Source organism: Delphinus delphis, chromosome 16 (genome assembly GCF_949987515.2).
Source record: "Delphinus delphis chromosome 16, mDelDel1.2, whole genome shotgun sequence".
Lineage (NCBI taxonomy): Eukaryota > Metazoa > Chordata > Mammalia > Artiodactyla > Delphinidae > Delphinus > Delphinus delphis.
This window is the reverse complement of record NC_082698.1, coordinates 8367427-8389192: the sequence shown is the minus strand read 5'-3', so window position 1 is coordinate 8389192 and position 21766 is coordinate 8367427. Positions and strand designations below refer to the sequence as shown.

At 51.4% G+C, this 21766-nt stretch overlaps 1 protein-coding gene and 1 non-coding gene across 2 annotated transcripts in view; both read left to right on the top strand.

The window, feature by feature from the left end:
• The window catches only part of GPR26 (G protein-coupled receptor 26), a 27213-nt gene extending 8243 nt beyond the window's left edge, over window positions 1-18970 (top strand). Inside the window, exons 2-4 of the mRNA XM_060033524.1 lie at window positions 2250-2363; window positions 12163-12438; window positions 15796-18970. Coding sequence (XP_059889507.1) covers window positions 2250-2363; window positions 12163-12394 — 346 coding nt within the window. The 3' untranslated portion in view covers window positions 12395-12438; window positions 15796-18970. The remainder of the gene's footprint in view (window positions 1-2249; window positions 2364-12162; window positions 12439-15795) is intronic.
• Window positions 18971-21379: 2409 nt separating this feature from the next.
• Window positions 21380-21460, top strand: LOC132440116 (small nucleolar RNA SNORD35). The gene has a single exon (XR_009522521.1). It is a non-coding gene; the product is annotated as a small nucleolar RNA SNORD35 (small nucleolar RNA).
• Window positions 21461-21766: the final 306 nt, after the last annotated feature.

Below are 21766 nucleotides of genomic sequence, written 5' to 3'. Positions count from 1 at the left end.
TTGAGTTTGAAAACCAAAACCGTCTCAGGCAAACCAAGATGAGTTGGGCACCTCACTGATCACAGACCTCCAGGGTGGGGACCTAAGCCTTCTCTCCACGCCACCTGTATTGTGCGTATGTCACAAGAGCCACAGGACTTTGGGAGAGGACACTGCAGACACCCGATGCAAATGGAAAGGGAGGAGACTTCAGACTGAGTCTCGCTGTGTGGCTTCAGGCAAAGTCGCCCCTCTGTCCCCGCCCCTCGACTTGTATTTTTCAGATTTTCTGAATGAGGTGATGCCCCAGGGCCTCCCCAGGGATGTGTGATGACCCCAGTGAATTGACAGATGACACTCAAGGCTCCAGAGTCAGATGGCCTGGGTCCAGCCACTGCCATCACTTAGGGAGACCAGCCATCCTGGGTTGCCCGAGATGGAGGGGGGATCCTCAGACGCAGGCCCTTCTGTTTCTAAAACCAGGACGGTCCTGTGTAAACCATCCAGGCTGCAGGACCTTTAGTGCTAAAACTGGGACAGTGCTGGTTATCCGGGACAAGTTGGTCACCCTACTGCCACCCCTCACCAGATCACTGTGTGATCCTGAGCCAGTTGCTTAACCCCTCTGTGCCTCAATCTCCCTCCTTATCTGAAAACATGAAGATTACAATTGTATCAGTCCTTTGCTTATAGAGATGTGAGTATCAAGCAACAAATGCATATGAACCCCCATCACAGTATCTAAGATGACACATATTAAAGACTCAAGAAATGTGAGTTATTAATATTAGCTATTAGAAATTAATTCATAATGTTAGTCATGAGTAAGACCATTTCAGCCAGTATGAAATCTGTCTTTACTGGGCCAGACTCCAGTTCCCAACTGTCTAAGTTCCTGAAAAGACACAAGTCAAGGGAAGAAAACTTCCTGCAAGAATTTCAGGGGGCTTCAGTCCAAACTCACATAGCATTGTCCCTCTGTGATCAGGAATCGGATAAAGAAGAGTCTCGATTAAGTATGAAAACGACGGTTCTTGTGGAAGGAAGGAGAGGCTGCCCTGGCGTTCGTGCTGCTCACGGACCTGGCTTCTGTTGAACAGACTGACCTAATTGAGGTGCCAGGTCACTGCAGCCCAAGCCTGTCTCTGCCAAGTTATCGTCACTCCTGGGCAACTCTGTCCACAGTCCTCCTCCCCGTCCAGTTTTGGAATCATGTGATTTATTTGAAAAGTAAACAGTAGAAACACATGCCCACGTTGGGCCCCATGGTCTGGCGCATGTGAATCCTTACGGCCCGGCTCGTCTTTACGTGCGTGCGCCTTGGCCGTGGAAATGGACAGACTGGCTGTTGCTTGTGCATTTCCCCATGGCTGCAGGAAAACGGTTGCAAGAACCACTGCTCCCAGGTGGCGTGAGATGTCAGTTCTCGAAAGGCCGGAGCAGAGTGGAGTCAGGAGCAGGGTGTGGTTAGAGGCGTAGGTGGCCATCCGCAGAGCTGTGGCCCCGATTCTCCAGGGACCTGGCCGTCCCGTGGCTTCACCGAGCCTCGTCTCTGGACAAATCAAGTGACTTCTCCTTCAGTCACCTCATAATGCGTTACCTGTAGCTCCGGGCAGGGCTGAGGCTTTGGGATGGAAGAAACAGGGCTGAAGGTGTGGAGGAAAGGAAGCCCTGGGCCACACTGCACACAGAGTCCAGGCCATCCCAGCTGGAGAGGACCAGCTTTCAGTCACATGGACACGGGTTCAAGTCCCGCCTCCACTTACCAGCTGAGCAAATCATTTGGCCTCACTGTACTCATGGTCTTCATTGTAAAACAGGGCAGGTAAAATCCACCTGGCAGGTTCAACTGTGGTGAGATAAGAATTAGATATTACTTAGGGAGTGTGGACTCGGGCTGGCCCATAGCACGTGATAAGTGAAGGCTATGAGTACTAATAATGAGTTTATATTTGCACTTGCTCGGGTGCTGTGCTAATCGCTTCAGCTGCTTCATGCATTTAATTCTCAAAGCAGCCCTTTGCGGCGTCTTGTTATATTAGTATCCACATTTTACAGATGATGACCCTGAGGCTTAGTGATGTCACACAAGGTGCCCAAGGTCACGTGCCTACAGCTCAGACTTGAGCTCAGGTCTTTCTGGCTCCATGGTCAAGTTCCTACACTCGCGGCCACTGCCTGCGTGTACAAATAGTAACTCGCTGTGACCTGGCAGGCCCCCCCCATGACTCACCTGACCATGACTCCACTTTTTCCTCTCTCACACGCAGTGTGCGGGAACGCTGTCTAGAGGAGCAGAGGAGGCGGCGGCAACGGGCCACCAAGAAAATCAGCACCTTCATAGGCACCTTCCTCGTGTGCTTCGCACCCTACGTGATCACCAGGTGAGCTTGGCGAGCGGGACACAGGCTTGGGGCAAGTGGGGCGGGCACGGGGCTCTGGAGAGCGAAGCAGGGCCTGCGTGGCCTTTCGCCGTGGCCAGCCTTGCTTGGCCACATGTCTTCCAGAGGCTGGATCAGGGGATGAGAGTGAACTTGACAGGTTTAGCGAGAAGGGCACACACTTTTTCTCTTCAGCCTCAGATTCTTTTGGATTAGACTCCGGACCGAAAGGCAGTGAGACTCTCTCCCACTTGATCTCCAAATCACATCATTCTAACCCTCAGTCCCCAACCGCAGGAGACCCGAAAGGAGACGACAGGAGAGGAAAGAGAGGGGATAGCACCCTGCAGGGACTGGGTTCTTACTGCCCACTGAGTGCAGGAAAGCCCAACTCGGCATCCTCAGCCCGGACACCCTGCAGAGCCAGTGCCACGTGCCACCTGCATAGGGACCAGGGAGCATGCTGCATGGGCCCACCTGTCCCACGGCTCCAGGGATCTGCCCCTGTTAGTTCAGGCAGTGTGAGCTTGTCACGTTCTCTCCCAATCCCAACCCCCTATGCCGGCCAAGGTTGCAGTGCGCTGGCCTCAGGGCTGTACGTTCCAGAAGCCAACCTGCTCCAGCTACAGAATTTTCCTCACACGTTGAAGCCAGCAAAAAAAAAAAAAAAAAAAAAAAAAAAAAAAAAAAAGTATCACCCACTCAGTTTTGCTCACTGGAGGGGAAAATACCCACACAAATTAGTATCCAGAATGGCTTAGCTGTTTGGGAAGGTGACAATAAAAAGGACTTTGATGTTCTTTTAGGAGGTGGACGTGGAGCCTGGGAAGTAGGATCTGTGCAGGGTCTTGTGTGCACGCACGTGCCTCTGTATGGAAGAGAGGGCGCACGGCCCATCCCCTTGCATCCCCCGGCATCCTCAGTTGGCAGGGACATGGAAGGGACGCCCTGCCTCAGCGTCCCCCAGAGTCGCGCTCTGGAGAGGAGGGGCTCAATGTGCCCAGGTCCCCCTGTCTTTCCCTGTCCCTACTCATACTGAGGTGAAGCCTGGCCCCCCATCCTGCTTTCTGCAGCCCAGGAGAATGTCCTCTACTAACAGAGGGCCTCCCAATTTGCAGACAGTGAGCTGGGGTTCCCCAGAGCAGCCCCCATTCCCCAGACACCACAACCCCAGAGTGTCTGTCACTGTCTTTTCTGTGCATGCCACTCTCTCTGGGGGAAAGCCAGGGGGCCTGCATTTCACTTTAAACATAGGACATAGGACTGTCTACAGGTCTCTTCATGGGTCTGCCCCAGGCAGAGCAGAGCCATCAATTCTTCCTTCTAGAACTGCCCGCTAGACCTCAGCGCTCCTGACATTTCTCCATGGGAGACCGTCCTGTGCGTCGTAGGATGTTAGCAGCATCTCTGTCGTCTACCCACTACCCGCCAGTAGCACCTCTTCCCTCCTGCTCCCCAGTTTTGACAACTAGAAAATCTAGTCAACCTGGGGACCAGAATCACCCCCGGGTGAGAGCCCCTGGTCTAGGCCTGCCACGTCCAGCCAGGACGCCAAATACCATGTCATAGCATCTGATAGGGAAGCGTCCCAGGCTTCTGAGGCAGGAGCGAGTGAAGTGGGCTTGGCTCTGCCCGGGGACAATCCCAGCAGAAGGGACAGCATGAGCCAGGTCTAGAGCCCTGCACGGGAGCCACCAGCCACAGGTCCCTTTGAAGCACTTGAACATGGCTTGTGCAACCTGAGATGTGCTGTAGGTGTAACATGCACACTGGGTTTCCAAGGCTTAGCAAGACTGTATATATATATATATATATAAAATTAAAACTTTTTATATTGATTCCATAGTGAAATGGTGAAATCTTGGATATATTGGGTTAAATAAGATTTGTAATTAAAATTAATTTCACGGTTTCTTTTCCCACCTGTGGCTCACCTTCTCTTTCTGTTGGGCAGGGCTGGCCTGTAGTCAGGGAATCTGGGGTCTAGGTGTGCCGATGCCCTTGCTCCCAGCTCCTTTTTTCCCTTGACCTCTAGCTGCCCGTATCATCGTTTTCTGACCAGGAAGCCATTGGTTCCCAGGATCGCCCTTCCGGCCGCGCTGCAAGAGTGCTCAGAAGTCCCTCCCTCCCTCCCCTGTCCAGCGCCCTGCTCGATGTTGGAGTTTCTAAGCAGTGGCCAAATCAGTGTCTTCCTCTGTGGGGTCAGGTGCATTGAGGCAGGAGTCCTCGGAGGGTCTGAATGAGGGGACATCAGGTCCCAACGCTGGGTGACAGTGTTGCAGCAGAAGGTCCTTGTGCTTAATCCTCTTGAAATCACGCCCCTCTGGGACCACCTCCCTCTGTCCACACCCCCATACCCCCCCTGCCGTGACCGCGGGGAGAAGAGATTCTGATGAGGTGCCTAGTCTCTGTGGCAGCTGGGCCCCCAGGCACACCCCAGGGAGATGGACACCTGTGAACTTGCTCTTTGCATGCAGGGGAGCCCCCTGGGCTCCAGGTGTGTGCTGGGCATGGCCAGGATCACACCAGAGCTACACTTCCACCACCAGGGCAGAAAAACTGCCAAACGGGGTGGGCTTGGATGGGGGTGAGGCAGGATTTGCTCTGACACCCACCTCCAAGGAGCCTGACCCAAACTCGCCCATCTTACGCTGAGTCCGTGCTGAGAAGCACACAGTGATTGTGGGGGGAAATCAGCATCTAGTAAGGAACCCATAAAACAACCCACGCAAGGCATTCACCCTGGTATATCCTACTGTCGCCAGCACTGGAGTCGGGACCGTGCACACTCTGGGCAGCAGCTGATTCTCCTGCTGTTCTCAAGCTGGTTTCCGAGTGCAGACAAAATCACCCCAGTCTCAGAAGAAGCTGAAATCAGACTCTGCTCTGGAAATGTAGTTGAGAATTTAACGTCTTGGAGGAATTGATTCCTTATGGAGAACCTAGAGCTGTGGGTTATGGAAGTGGAAGTTTCCTTAGCAGTGTCTCATCCCGGGAGGGCGAGCTGATTGCAGGCCACCTGGGATCCACTGCCTGGGGCAAAGCCAGCGCAGTGTCCATAGGGATTCTGAAGCCAATCCAGTGAGTGACTCAGCCAGGGTTCCAGCCCGGGTCTGCCTGGAGCCAAAGCCCACGCGTGGGGCCCCTTGCCCTGCACTGTTCTGCTTCTCTGAGGGCATGGGGGTTCCCTCCCAGAGGATATAGGAGGGCACTTTGTGCCGTGACCCCCTCAGAACCAGGAAGCTGCAGCTTCTGAGATGATAAGGTCAAGGTGTTCAGGTGTCACTTAAACCCCTCACTGAGCTGTCAGTGCAGAAACCGCTATTTCCCGAGACTCCCCAGGGACAACCTCTATCCAAGCAGCCCGCCTTGCTACTCCCCCCATTGGAGCCTTATAGGTGGAGACGTACACAAGCATGTGGGCTCACCTCAGGCCAACCGTGGGGAATGCTGGGAGCTGGCAGAATCAGAATGTCGAGAGAGAGAAGGGGCTTGTGCTGCGACACCTGCCGTCCCTCTAAGTTGATCAGGAAGGTCCGGCTGGCAGGGAGGAGGGCCCTTCTCTTTATTCCCAGTCTATTCACATCTGCCTGATAACTTTCTCAGACTGGGAAGCAGCATTCTTGGGTCAAGAACCATTCAAGTCTTCCAGTAGATTCTCAGGCTTCCCTTACTGGAGAACGTGGAGTCTTTATAACCATACCTATCACTCATTCGACACTTGTAATGTACCCAGGAGGTACCAGTACATACCCGATTGTGCCTAGTACAGCTGTCCTGCAAGGCGAGTGCTAGAGTCCTCATCTTACTGAGGGTCAGCGAGGTGAGATGAGTGGCCCAAGGCCACAGGAGTAGTAACTGGCAGAGCCAAGGGTTAAAGGTCAGTGCCAGGTCTGTTGGCGATAATTTAGCCCTGTGGGCACGTTACATCTCCGAAGCCTGGGGACCCGGCACTGAAAATGTAGAAATGCTTATCTGCAGGCTTTTGATCCAACTTCCTATTCCCAGGCATCTTGGCAGGAACCCAGACATAGTATCCAGCCTCCTGGGGGTAAAGGCAGGTAGGTGAGTGAGTTGTTTCACCAGAAGCAGCGGTGGGTTCGCGTGGAGTCACCTCTGACCTCCCACCTGGCTGACAGCAACTTGTGTGGACCTGGAGTGGGGCTCAGAGCCATCGTCAGACTCGGTGGACTAACGCTGACTGTGAAGCCAACACCTCTCAGAAAGACAGTCCCCAGCTGCACCAACCAGCCGAAGAGCCCCTTGCACCTGCACTTTGTGGCCCGTCAGATGACAGAGGGACACTTTGGCAACCTCCACCCTCGCTCTTAATAGGAGTCACTACCTTCTGTTCACACACTCACACCGGTTCCCAGGTCCTCAAAGCCTTAGCGGGTCACATCGGGCTCTTTCCAGAGTGTCTGAGCATGGTCTGAGGACTTGCAAGACATTCGCTTCCAAAAGCTCTAATTACGTTTTTCTGAATTAAAACGTACACGTCTAGAAGCATGTGTGAGACTATTATCTCCGCAGCGGTTCAGGCTTACAAATAATTACGGTTGTCCCAGATCATCGGAGTGGGGCTTTGAGGCATTTGTGGATCAGACAGCACCATTATTGTGGCTTTTCCGAGTCACAGAATTATGTCAGCGAGGTTTAATATGCAGGTGGCTGTCTGGTGTTAATATTCTATTAATAAAATGCCTTTTCCCTGCTAATGTCTCATGAACATTTAAAACTCCAGCTTATTACTTATAGCTCTTCAAATATGCAGACCGGATTCTCCAGAAGTCTTCTTGGGAAGACATTGGGCTTGCTTCCCAAAAGCTATTCTGTGGCCCACGTTGCATTTGGTGCACAGCATCTGTGTGTGTGTGTGTGTGCGTGTGTGCGTGTGCGTGTGCGTGTGTGTGTGTGGCAGCGGGGAGAGATGATGGACGCACAGGAGCTGTAAAGAGCGGGTGTGGATTTACCTCTTTAAATTCAAGGTTGACAGTAAAGGCCTTGACTGCCCCCTGGAACCGAGTCAAGGAGCTGGGAGGGGCAGCCTGGCACCAGGAGGGCCTGTGGTCTCTGGTGCCCACAGTCCAGGGTTCAAATCCTGGCTCTTCTACGTCCAGGCCATGTGGCCTTGGCCCGTCACTTTGCCTGGGTTCCTCCTCTGTAGTGTGAAGCACAAGCAACACCGTCGAAGGGGGCGGGTGGGAGGTGCTTGAGACAATGTTTGTCAAGTGGCTGCCAAAGCCCTGAGCCTCTGGGGACACAGAGGAGGAGCTGGGTCTGGGGCTACTGGTATTACGGGTCTTGTTGTCATCCCCAGAATTTAGTTTCTTTGGAGAGTCCATTGTCGAGCAGAATTGAGACATTGGTTTCTCTGGGGGGTCCGAGAATGCCTGAGAGTTCTGGCAAGAGTACCCCATCTTCCTCCCGGGACCAGGAGGGTCAGGCCGGCAGGGGCGGGTGAGAGGTCACTGTGGGTGAAGGGCCAGGGGGCCGGCTTCCTGGCCTGTCAGCCCTCTGCTGTGACAGCCAGCACAGAGACTTCCCGTGACCCAGATCAGAGGGCCCTGTGCTAAGAGAAAGGACATGGCTCCTTGGAGGAGTCCCCCCGAACAAATACAGGGCTACGGGGTGCAGAGGGGGGGCAGACACATAGGACTTGGGGTGGCGGGAGAGGATGGGTATCTGTTCTGTGTCACCCTGAGTCAGAAAAATACCCATCTCTGTGCTCTGCTTCCGATGTGGTCCCAGGCCACACCCTGCAGCATTTCACACCTCCCACCCCAGCCAGGCTCTGACCAGACGTCCCCAGGTGCTCACAGCGCGTCTCTGAACCACCTGCGTCAGAGTCACCTGAGATGCTTGAGAAAGCAGACTCCTGCCCTGGCTTCCCCTGCCCTTGTCCTCCCCCCATCAACCCTCCGCCTGACCTCTCAGCCCAGGGGATCCTCGCGGGAGCTGTGTCAGGCTGTCTGGGGCAGGCATGTGTGCACTGTGAGCGTGGAAGCATAAACGTTTCCCCCTGAACGGAGCCTGATGCCTGAGGTTTCTCCAGCACATACCTCAGGCGGTGCATGGAAAGTCACCTTGGTGCTTAATGGAAGGTGGGGGCAGGGGGCAGGGAGTGCTGGTTGCGGGAAAAACTCTGCTTCCCGGAGGGCAGGGAGGGGGCAGTGCCCTGCTCCGGGGGCTGCTACCTCTGCAGACCCCAGGGACTACCCTTAGTGCTCACGGGCTCCAGGAACTCCATGGGGCTTGGTGCTATGTTGGTGTTATGACCAGGGACCCACAAACAACCGGATCCTGCCTAACAACCCCCTGCATCCCCACGGGGTTCCTTAGCGGATGTGGATCTGTTTCCCAGCACTGCCGCTGTAACTAGCTTCCACTAAGTGGCTTAAACAATAGAAATGTATGGCCTCAGTTCTGGAGGCTGGAAGTCCAAGATCAAGGTGTTGGCAGGGTGGTTCCTTCTGAGCCTGTGAGGGAAAGTGTGTTCCAGGGCTCCCCCTGAGTTTCTGATGGTGAACTTGCAATCTTTAGTGTTCCTTGGCTTCTAGAAGCATCACCCCATCTCTGCCGTCATCCTTTTGTGGCGTTCTCTTGGCGTGCATCTGTGTCCAAACTCCCCCCTTTTGTAAGGGCACGGTCACATTGGGTTAGGGGCCCACCGTTCTCCATTAGGACCTCACCTTAACTAATTACATCTGCAACTACCCTATTTCCAAATAAGATCACACTCTGAGGTGCTGGGGGTTAGGACCCCAACACATGAATTTGGGGAGACATAGTTCAACCTACAACAGGGAGCTATAGCGAAAGGAAACAAAGTCCCACTTTCTTAACACCTGAGCCCAATAACCCCTAAACGCAGGGCTCTTGGGGCAGAGCTGGGGGCAGGGGCAGGAGACGGGAGTTCAATAACCCACCATGGTTCGTAGCAGAGAGAGAAGAGGCAGAGCATGGCAGGCACCTAGCAGCACACGGTGACCCTGCTCCCGTAGAAACTGACTGATCAGAATAATAAGGTCCCTTTCCTGGAGGGGAGGGTGTTTGGAGGAGATGAGCAGAGCTGGCTCTGGCATGAGAAGTTGGGCTGCAGTGTTCCCTTTCTAAAAGGTCATCTGGAGGGGCCCAGATGATCATTCCCTGCCCAGATCTAGCATTAGAAAGAAGCAGTTGTAGCAATACGGAAGTCCCTGCCCCTGCCCAGTCCCCTTAAACAAGTGGGGACTTGGAACTGTCAGAGCTGGAACAGAGCAAAGCCGGCCACAGCAGGCACATGGCAGAGGGGTCCACGTGCCCAGGAAAATAAAAAAGCGGGTCGGCCAGCCACATCCGGTGGCAGAAGGGAGCATGCTAGCCTGCTCTAGCTAGCATGCCAGCCTAGCTTCAGCCTGGCCCGGGGGCCACACGGGAGCAGTGCCCAGGCCCAGACTGATCCAAAGCATCTCTTTGCCTGGAGGCCTTGATGGAGGCCAGATGCGGGCTTTTCAAAGCAGAAGTCGTGTACACTGTGGACGGGGCAAGTGACAGAAGTGCTGGGTAGCCCATAACCACTTCATGGAAGGGGGATTCTTGGGGTTGGAAGGGACCTCAGAACGCATCCTGTCCCATCTGCAATGTGGAGATTTGAATCCCATCGTGGCACCTAGACAAAACATGGGCTGCAGTTCGATGGAACTGGGTTTCCCCGTGGAGGAGAAGCCGGCTTGCTGCTCAATCTCTCTGAGCCTTGATTTCTTCATCTGTAAAATGGGACTAACGATGCCCATTCTGCAGAGAATAATTGTAAGGTTAGAGATTGTGCACATCACGTATCTGGCCCACAGGAGATACTTAACTGGGAATTATTATTACTGAGCCAGGCAAGTTCAGATCTTACATAAAATCTCTGAGAAGCAAAGGCAACCGATGTTACCTCTTAATTATCTAAATGGTGAAATTTTAAATTGTCCCAAATAGTTTTACTCTGTGAAATCTGCAGAACCTGCAAATAATCATGTTGATCTTGCTGGATGGTTTGATGATATTTGACTCGATAAATCCTCCTGGGAGAGCCAAAATGCTCAGCCCGAATCTAGCAACATATGGAAGACGAGACATTCTGGAAAAGCAGTTTGGCATCCCATAGCAACAACGCGTTGGTATTCAGCTGTTTCATTGTTATTATTAGGTGTGAATTCTAAACTCGGGGGGTTTTGTTCCCTTAAATTCATCACTTCCCAAAGTAGATTTCTTAAAAGTACAGATTTCTCAAATGCCAACAGCTCCATTTCCCCATTCGGGCTCCCAAGGACAGGAGCAAAACCATGGTGGCATTACCCCCTCGGCGTCGGTGGGCAAGAGTGGATAGTGGTGCTGGAAATGGGACGCCTAATAGAAGGGCCTCAGAATGGATTCATTAAGGATCTATTCGAAAAGGGGGTCATTGCAGTGGGGGATCTCATCCCACCAGCTTCCTCCTCCTTCCTCTCCCGGGCTCGTCCTCACAACCTCAGCCCAAAGAAGCCCAAAGAAGCCTTCAGGAAAATCACTGAAGTTGGCAGCCCGGAGTCACAGCCCAAGCTCAGTCCTTTCCGGACCTGGGGTCTCACCTGGGCAGCCCTCCAAGCTGAGAGCCACCGCTGCCTTCCATCTTGCTGACCTCCATGCCCTCCCCCCGCCAGGTAGAACACAGGTGCTAGCTCCCAGTCTGAGCACAGAGGCTGGATTGCTCGGTGATGTTGGGCAAGCCCCTCCTCTGTCTGGGCCTCGATTTCCTCATTTGACAGTGGGTGGGTAATTTATAATCTCTAAGTTCTCTCTCAGCTCTGTGGCCCTTTCTACCTTATATTAATGCTGGGTAACATCTAAATATGGCCAGGGGTGCTGGACACACTTGGGAGAAAAGAATAAATGGCTTGATTTGGGAGAATTCCGTTTACACAGAGGAGGGCTTTTACTACCTCACAGCCTGGCCTGAGCACCACTGAATGGAGCTGTTCGATGGATACCTGGAGGACTCTCAGAACTGTGCCCCTTTGACACAGGAGCTGCCTCTTCCCTCACCTTCTTCCAAAGAATGAGGGTCACTTTAGGGTACTCTGACTGCTGCTATAGCCAGGGGCCACCAGAATCCCAACCCTGGGAAGAAGCTTTTCCCACCAGCAGATTCTTTCCTGATGCAAGACATACTTTGAGCTTTGATGAATATTTGCAAAATTAATCTCAGCCCTTCCTCCCAGGCAAGCTCCCGTGGACGGCGGAGCTAGGATCTGAAGCCAAGAATCAGTCTGTCCCAGTTACAATGATCATAGACGTGACCTTATTCAACTCCCCCTTTTTCGTAGAAAACACCCAGGCCCCAAGAAGGGAAACAACTTGCCCAGGGTCACACAGCAGGTCAGCTGCACAGCCGGAGCAAATGGCCAGGGTGCAATTAGCTATTAGTGCAATTCTTAGATCAGCTTGGGTGCCTGGGTTCAAATCCCTGCCTTTACAGTTTACTGGCAAACTATCAGTACTTAACCTCCTTGGACGTCTATTTCCTCACATGTAAACTGGAGATGTCTAATCTTCCAGGGTTCCACGAAATCACGTGTAAAGTGCGTCCTTAGCCCAGTACCTGGACTAAAAGAAGCGCCTGGAGAACGGCCACCATAGTTGTGGTTGTAAATTGCTGTTGTCCTTGTCGCGGGAGGAGGAAGCCTCAGAGAAACTGAAGCGTGGCCGGGAAGCTGGGGTCAGGGGCTCAGGCTGGAGCCTGGGATGCGCCCAGCTGCGCTCTCGTAACGAACGCCCTCCCCGTCTCTGTCCGCAGGCTGGTGGAGCTGTCCTCCGCGGTGCCCATCAGCTCCCACTGGGGGGTGCTGTCCAAGTGCTTGGCCTACAGCAAGGCCGCATCTGACCCGTTCGTGTACTCCTTGCTGCGACACCAGTACCGCAAGAGCTGCAAGGAGATTCTGAACAGGGTCCTCCACAGGCGTTCCCTCCGCTCCTCCGGCCTCACCCGGGACTCCCACAGCCAGAACATTCTTCCGGCCTCTGAGTGAAGGACGCTGCTGCTGCTGCTGGAGAGCTTGGAATGAGACGGCTGGTGAGAAGAGGGGGCGGGAGGGCTTGGGGCGCCTGGGCGGACTCCACCGGCCGCCACCATCCGGCGAGCCCAGGGATTCCGGTTCCCTGTCTGGGGGGAGGGGCTCCGAAGCCTGCTTCCTGCTTCCTCGAGGGCAGATGTTGAACTGTCCCTGTTTATCACCAAAGGATGACCAAGGGACATGCTGTGCGCTGGCTTTTCTCTTGGAGAAGCTCCTTTGAGCTCCTAGAGTCACCAGAGACTCCCCAGGAGTCACACCCCGTCCGGTCATGATCAAGGACACACAGTGCTGGTGGCAGGTGGGGAAGCATGGTGTCCACCTGCTCACTAAGCCCTGGACGCTGGGCTCCATGCTGAAGAAAAGTGGTGACCCCCGTGGGGCATCAGTCACGCTGAGAGTGAGGCTGGCAGTGGCCCTTTAGCCTCACATCTGGCATGGCCACCCTTCTCCACATGTCGTGGTGGCTGCCTTAACCCAAATATCGTTCAGCTGGAACTCACTGACTTGTGCTCGGCTGGGACCCTTGGGCCCCCACGTCCAAGGGGAAAATGTTTGCCGACTAGTATTGCCCAACTCTTGCTGACAAGTTGTCTTAGAAATGGCTATATTGGATTCAACTTTTATCCCTCTCTTCCCTCCCCCTCCGCCCCAAAGCTAACATTTGTGTGTGTAGACAATCTTAGCATGAAACTGGTTTAAATAAGCAGTTATTACTACATGTAATAATGTTCTTTGAAGTCTGACCCGAAGTCACCTTCTTCTGATTCACATGTCATAACTGTTGGAGCAAAGGAGAGGCAGGAGGACAGTGTCTGGCAGGTCCCCCACGCCGGTTTGTGACCTGAATTTGCAGGAAGCGTTTCACCTTGTCTCACACATCTTGTCCAGCGTGTTCTCTTAGGTGATTGGACAAGAACTGACCTGAGCAGGGTTTTAGTCTTGATTTTAAGGCACTGGATTCCATTATCCTAAAGGTTCAATATCCTAGTTTCTGTAAGTCATCAACACACAGTAGAGGCTTCCCAAGGTGATCCAGAAAGTGCCCTGTGCCCATGATGGGAGAGTGAAATTTTTATTGAAAACCGTAACTCTAAAACATATGCCAATTCATGAGCAGCCCCCGTCTTGATTTAATAAAAACCAAGGTGAGTGGACCTTGAATTAAATTAAATGCTTTCTGCCCATCCATCTTTTTATTTTTATTTTTTTTACCATTTCAAATATTGTGTGAATGCTAAGAGCAGTTCTTTCTCTATCCTCCACTCTGTGTGATTCCTCCAGGGTGGAAAGGATGGGAGCACAAGGGCTCATTCTCTCCTTCCTGCTCTGCAAAGCCTAACTTTGGAAACATAGAAGGGAGGACCCATTTCAATAGGGACCAACCAGGAAGAACCTGAAGCTTTTCACTGCCAGGTGGCCCCAGTGTTGAAAAACGAAGTGTGTGCGTGTTTGAAAAGATGGCGTCTTATTAACTTTAGCTCCTCATTTAGAAAACGAATCACTGAGCCTGGCCTACTCTTGTCTAGTTTCTAAGCTTGCATGGAGACAGACATAGCCTTTGAAGCCTTGCCACCTTCCCGTTGCAGCTGGAGGTGTGCTCACACCTGCTTGGAGGAGCCCATGGCACACACACCCCTTCCCAATTCTGTGTTCTGGGACATAAGCTTGGTAGCTTGAAGTCAGCTGTGATGGGCATATTTATACCAAGAAAGTCAGTAAAGGCTACAAATCGGGCCTTTTTCTCCACTGAGAGCTCATTGCTAAACAGCTCCCAGCACATCACTGCCCAGACAGGACTTTGTGTGTTACTGAAACAGAACTGCTCGGATTCAGAGCACATCTGGCCACTCAAGTTTGAATCACAAAGACATTCTTTTCTGTGGCTCCTTCCTAGCGTCAGGCAGCTGTTCACCCTTCATTGTCCCAACATCAAAAGAACCAATGAGGTCGAGGACAAGCACAGAGCCAGGAAAGTAAGCACAATTGAGTCTGACCATCTCCCTTTCACGCAAACACTCCTTGGGCAGCAGAGGCGTAGCGGCCCAGTGGATGAGGTCAATTGACAGTCAAGTTCAAATAAACAAATACATTTTCATCCATGTCAGGTTGGAGGAATAACTGTCATCTCTTCTTGCTCCCTCTGTGGAGGCAACAAGTTATACTCCCGGAAGCAACTCTATCCCTTTCACCTCTTCTTTAGTGAAAAAATAAGATCTGTCACCTACAGTGCCACATGTCTTGCAAAGATGCATTTCATAAATTACACTGAACCTTAGGACTGCCAAAAAAACAATAAAACCAGTTGTATTGGCATCATGGTGACAACACCCCAGATATGCCAGTCGGCTGGGTATTTTCATTATTATTTGAACACAGGCATCAAAACCCTAGGAGAAGTGAGAAGAAAATCGTTGCATTGGCCATCAGCGTCAACCAACTCTGCTAGAATTACCTTTAGCTAAATGTTTATATACAGTCCATAAAATTCTCCCCAGCTCCTTTATTCCCAAGAGAATTATCTACCTCATTTGGTAATTTATCAAACGTAACATGGTAATGTGGATTTCTCAGGTAGAACACTTAGAAATGTCCAGATCAGCGTCTATGTCAAGGGCCTGGGATAACTTCCTTGACGTCAGTCTAGAATAAGGCTTGATGTTGAAGGCCCGAACTTGGGTAGACAGCTGGGCTCGGTGTGAGAGCAATTTAAGGAGATGGAAAATAAAGCCTCCATGGAGAGGCTCTCAAATTCCTAAACCCACATCCGGGGCTCAGTTTCTAGCCCTACGTGATCTGAACTTGTAGGTTTCAACCCCATCTGTGTTGGCTTTTGCAGTCACTCTGCAACTCTAGCTTTTCTTTATGCTGCTTCTTAGAGGGGATTTCAGGGCCCTGGGAGCCACTGAGGGAAAAGTGTTGTAGCATTTGGGGTTTGTGTGTCTCATGGTCCGCTGACCTCCCAAAGATGCTTCCCTAAGAGCCTGCCTATTTCTACCATGAAGTTGGCTGGGGGGGGGGGGGGACGGGAAGTTGCCTTGACTCATCTCACACCAACTGTACATTCCTTCTAGGACTCAGCTCGGACTTCTGCCACCGTGAGCAATAAACCTCTCTCCTCATGTTTGTGAAGCTAGTTTTCTTTTTCAGGATGCCCTTCTTTCTGAGAGAAGATGGAAAGAACAGGCCGAGTCCAGGTCCTGGTTGCTGTCCTTTTACATACTTTGGTGCAGGTAGCTGACGCCTTTGCAGGGCTGCAGTGTGACCCTCGGGGGGACCGCAGGCTGTGCATTTTTAGAATTTACCCAAATTCAGCATCGACTAATTTGCCTATGATTTCAACGAGGTTATTTTATCAGGTGCCAGAAATTCCTCACATCTGCTCGTATCCTCTGGAGCACTTGCACCACAGGCGAGAGAGAAGTCCTGGATATATCTGAGGCTCCCACCACCTTTCTGGAAGGTCAACAGCGTCTGCAATGAAGCCACTGGCTCCTGAACTTTACTATCTACAAGAATCACCAAGAGATGTTGTTTAAAACTCAGATTCCTGAGCCCCTTCCCTGGAGATCCGTCTAAGGAGGTCTGGCAAGGCCTAGGATTCTGCATTTTCAGACATCAGGGCCCAGGTGACTGTGGCAGGTGGACTTCAAAGTGTCCTCCCTGAGGAAAAATGGTCTTAGACACCTGGATAAGCTCTATGGAAAACTGGCTCTTTCTAAATATCTAGGTTTCAGTCGTCTTCTATGGTTCCCTAACATGCCAAACAGTTCAGTCTCCAGCTTAATCAAGGGCTGAGTCATTTTGTCCCCAGAGGGACAAAACTGATCATGCCATGAAATTTTTAAAACCTGTTTTCACGAGACTCTGGTGGAAGGGGAGAAGCTGCCCACTCTACCTCTGAAGGCCTTTGCAAAACAGCCTCCTTCCTCTCTGTGGGGCTCTGGCTGGTAAGCACGAGATGTGTTGGGTGTTGGCAGGGTGGCAGCACTCACTGGCTCAGACACTGTGTTAGAGAAAAGGGAGCCTGGCGCTCAGAGGGCCCCGGAGGGATGCTTGCTTGTGAAAGCTTGTGGAAGAGTGGTTGCACGTGTTAAATAGAACTTAAGTTCACGGTTTGAAGAGTCTGAAATCTGTATTTGGAGACAGGAATCCCACTGGGAATTTTGAGAGTCAGATTAGAGTCATCAAAGCCCCAGCAATACCCCAGACTACTCATAGGAAATGTGTTTGGGGAGCATCAGACGCCATCACAATGGCACACAACTGATTGGTTGACCTGAGCCGGTCAATTTCCCAATGACCAGATCAGAGAGACAGCTCCTGCCTGGCAAAAATACCAAACACCCAGCCCCCAAGGGCTCTGTCCACCATGGCCCGGCGTTCAAGCCATTTAATACCAAATCTCTGCTTGAATTATTAGTAACCAAACCCCATGGTGTATTTGAATGCCAAGTCCCCTCGTAAGTTGAAATCATTCCAAACCTCAACAATCCTGTTTTATAGCAAGTTTGTAAACATAATCTCTTCTGGAACATTTGAGGGACATTTAAGAAGTACGGTGTCTCACCAACCCCATCAGGATTTCCCCAGGGGGAACCTTGAAAGTCCAATGACAAATAAAAGAGGTGTCTTGCCTTACCCTCCTTACCACATGGGACATTTTTATAAACACAGGGACAGGCTAGTCTTTATATTCTTAGGCTATAGCTCGGGAGAAGGAGTTCAAACCTTTGCCATTTGGATGTGCACGTCCATTGTAGTGAGGCAGCTCCTTGGAAGACATAAATCTGTCCCTCTGCTATGGTGGTGTGTTGAGCGGATGCCAGCAGACAATTTCAGCCACCCTTATCCATCCTCCCTAGTGGAGCACGGCCATCTCCCACACAGAGCTTCATCCGGCCCTGTGTCCAATGGGAGAACCACCACCTCCCTGAGGTGAGACCGGTTAGATGCTACCCTTTGAACGCCAGAAGCTCCAAGTAATGAGTGCACGCAAGTTTAATTCTTTGCATTCCTTCAGTTTTCACAGATCTCATTATTTGGGGAGTTTGTGCAAAGTGGGCTGCGGGGACTTACTTACACCGTCCATAGCTTGGACATCCAGAGAATAGAAGGGAGTCTGCACTGAGGAACCCTAAGGCATGTGCCAGCTAGTTCAGCATTCCACGTGGAAATGTATTTTATATTTGGATACTTCAAAAATACTTTTGGAAGCCGAGATTTAGAAAAACTAAAGATATTTCATTCCCGGGGGACAGAGGGATCTGCAAATGCCTGGCTCCTGTACAATGTTCTGTTCCTAAAGTCAGACCTATAGGAAAATGGGTGGGACATCTGTGACTTTGTGTTGGAGCAAATGCACCTGTCACTGTGGCCCCTATGACTCTGCTTCCCTCTGTGTGTCCTTATGGGCGAATGTTCACCAACAGCTGCGTACTAAGCATAAAACAGATGAAGCAAAATGTTACCATCCTCTGGTGTTTGTTTACATGGTAGTTTTTACTTTATTTTCTCCTAACTTATTAAACAGAAGTACAGCTCTATTAAAACACACACACACACACACACACACATTACCAGAAGCCCTCCCCATGTGGCACTGTTACCTTTCGTGTGATACACTTGCCTACAGCTGTTTACTATTGCAATGGGACTCAGGACTGATGAATCCAAGGCCAATGTCGCCTGCTCTGTTTACAATGGCTTGTGTTTAGTGACTACATAACAAATGTTGTAATAAATTTTTATGAGAGAATTATAAAATTCCTGTTATAAAATCTCATCCACACTTTGTTGACCTGGTGTGAAAAAATTTTTATTAGGCACAAGTTAATTGTCGGAAATGGTGGTTTTATAATTTCATGGTGGGACGTAAGTTTACATTTCTTTTTATCTTTCTATATATCTTCCTATTTTGTACCTCCTTTTCTCTCCTGCTCCCACTGCCCCAGACACTCCTGACTGTCACACAGCCTCCTAGGGTTAGGTGTTCATCCTTTGGGACCATTTCTTTACTACCCAGGCCCCCCAGCAGTCACCCCTCCCATACACACCTGACCAGGGATCGACTGGCATGGCCCCCACCCTCCTAAATACCAGGCAACCTTTGCCACTTTTGACCCAGTTCCTTAGGCTTTGCTAGATGACTAATTGCTGCTCAAACCCCAGAGAGAGAGCAGGAAGGGCCTCAGAAGGGAAGAAGTCCCATATTCGTTGACTGCTGCAGTGTGTTGGGCCCTGTGCTAGGGACCTGCCACACACTGCATGTGCGTGTCCCCCCAGAATTCATATGTTGAGACCTAATCCTCAGTCTGATGGTGTTAGGAGGTCATGAGGGTGGAGCCCTCATGAATGGGATTAGTGCCTTTATGAAAGAGGCCCTGGGAGCTCCCTTGTCCCTCAGGCACTGAGGGACACAGCAAGAAGACAGCATCTATGAACCAGAGAAGCAGGCTCTCACTAGACACTGAATCTGCAGGTGCCTTGATCTTGGACTTCCCAGCCTCCAGAACTATGAGAAATAAAGTTCTGTCATTTGTAAGCCATCCAGTCTATGGTATTTTTGTTATAGCAGCCCGAATGGACTCAGCCACAGTTCCTCATTGAAGAGTTCCAGAGGTGGCACTCTCATTTAGCAGCTGCAGAGACTGAGCTCAGAGAGGTTAAATATCCAGCCCCGGATCACACAGCTAGTAAGTGGGGCATGGAGGTTCGAACCAGGTGGCTGATGTTAAACTCTTGTTTTCACTAAATCCATGAAGATGTCTCCAAAACGTAGGGATGATTCAGCAAAACCTCTGTTTTTACAATTGGGGAAACTGAGGCATGGAGGAAGAAATTACTTCCCAACATCAGACATTAGACCTCAAGTGTCCTATGATCTTAGGCAAGCAGCACAGAAACTCACATTTAGAAACTCTCAAAGTTCCAACATTACCTTTGTCCTGGGGTCCACTGTGCCCCAGCTGCTTCTTCTTTAGAATGGAACCTCCTATCTAACCAAAGAATTAACTTGTAAAATTAATATCTTCATTCAAGCAATGTCTAAGAGCCAGAGCCCATGTGATGAAATGCCAGCTTTGCACTAATTTACTGTGTGACCTAGAACAGATGACTTAACCTCTCTGTGCCTCTGTTTCTTCATACGTAAACTAGTGATAACAGTAATACCTGCCTTGCAGTCCTGTGGAGTCATCGTGTTCTAAGTGCTTAGAATGGTACCTGACACAGGATTAACAGTTCAGTCAACACTGGAGGCTAATATTGGACTTATCTTCCCAGATAGCATCCTGTCCCTGTGAAAGGGGATCTTGGACTCACCTGGGAGGAATTCCTAGGAAAGGCAGGCGTGAGGGAGACATCGTGGGTGAGGGGGCTAGGCCAGGGCCCCTTTATCTTACCCCACGCCCCCCGTGCCCACAACACTGCAGCTTTATCTATTTCTGAGCAGATTTGCACGGCAGTCTCAAGCTGGACACTCAGTCCAGGGATTTTAGCAGGAAGACCCAGACATGATGCAGCAGGTGCTGTGTGGCGCTTGGCCTCCCCACCACCCCCTCAGGACCCACAGTCCCTGTCCCCACCTCACTGGGCCTACTGAGGCCTCGAGAATGACCAGGATGCAGGACGCATCACTGCCCTGCGTGTGGCTGGGGTGGGCTCTGGAGACATCCTCTTGAGTGGGGTCCAGGCCACTGCTCGGATCGGGCTGAGCTGCATGGAGGAGGGCTGGAGTGTCCTCAGGGGAGTTGCGTGTGGGTCACAGCCCAGCCCCCAGGAGAACAGGGAAGAAAGCGGAGGCTGTACCTGGGAATGGGATGCCCAGGCCAACAGGGGCTCCCTTTGCTACCAGGGGACATCTCCAGGGTCAGCCCCAGGAGAAAAGACCCTCATGCAGCCTAAGGGTATGAAGAGTCAGTCTCCTGAGCGCCCACTGTGTTCCAGATGCCCCACTAAATACTTCCAAAGCATCACCTCATTCAATCCCCCAGTACTCCTGTGAGGCTCGTATTATTCTTACCCGCATCTGACAGCTGAGGAACTGCGATGGTTAATTTCATGTGCCAGATATTTGACTGGATCACGGGATGCCAGATATTTGGCTAAACATATTTGTTTTTTTTTTTTTTTTGCGGTACGCGGGCCTCTCACTGTTGTGGCCTCTCCCGTTGTGGAGCACAGGCTCCGGACGCGCAGGCTCAGCGGCCACGGCTCACGGGCCCAGCCACTCCGCGGCATGTGGGATCTTCCCGGTCCGGGGCACGAACCCGTGTCCCCTGCAAAGGCAGGCGGACTCTCAACCACTGCGCCACCAGGGAAGCCCTAAACATTATTTCTGGGTGTGTCTGTGAGAGTGTTTCTGGATGAAATTAACATTTGAATAGGTGGGCTCAGTGAATTGGTTTACCCTCCCCAATGTGGGCAGCATCATCCAATTCGCTGCGGGCCTGAACAGATCAAAAAGGAGGAAGGAGGAACTTGCCCCTTCCTGCCTGATTGCTTGAGCTGAGACATCAACCTTGTCCTGCCCTCAGTTCCCCTGGTTCTCAGGACTCTGGACTGAATTACACCACCGTCCTTCCTACTTGCAGACAGCACATCGTGGGGGCTTTTCAGCCTCCAAGATTGCATGAGCCAGTTCCTTATGATGCTCCCTTATACACATACAAAGACATGTGCGTGGTTCTGTTCCTCTAGAGAATCCAGACTGTGTGGATTCAACCAATAGGGACGGAGCAGCTCATGTGAGGTCACACGGCTGCTCCATGAAGAGCCAGCTCCAAATCTCTCACTCCCACTGCCTCTCACTTCTGCAGGGACCCCATAGTAAGGCTGGGAAGCAGTGTCCAGGGAAGCATTGTTTCCCAGCATCAATATCCCCACGGCGATTTACTGTGTCCCTCTTTGCTGACTTCCAACAAGAGTTAAAAATGAATATTTAGCAGATGGTGCCTTTTTCTCACAATGGTCTATGAATGCCACTGTGGGCAGTGCTGATAATGCCCATGGAAATGAAAAAAATGAATAAAAATGAATATTTACAAGAGTCACATTTCATCCTGGCCTCTAACTTATTTGGTTTGACCCTGTACAAGGCTTTTTACTCTTTCAGTTCTAAATTTTTCATCTTTAAAAATAAAGTTATGGGGCTTCCCTGGTGGTGCAGTGGTTGAGAGTCCGCCTGCCGATGCAGGGGACACGGGTTCGTGCCCCGGTCTGGGAAGGTCCCACATGCCGCGGAGCGGCTAGGCCTGTGAGCCATGGCCGCTGAGCCTGCGCATCCAGAGCCTGTGCTCCGCAATGGGAGAGGCCACAACAGTGAGAGGC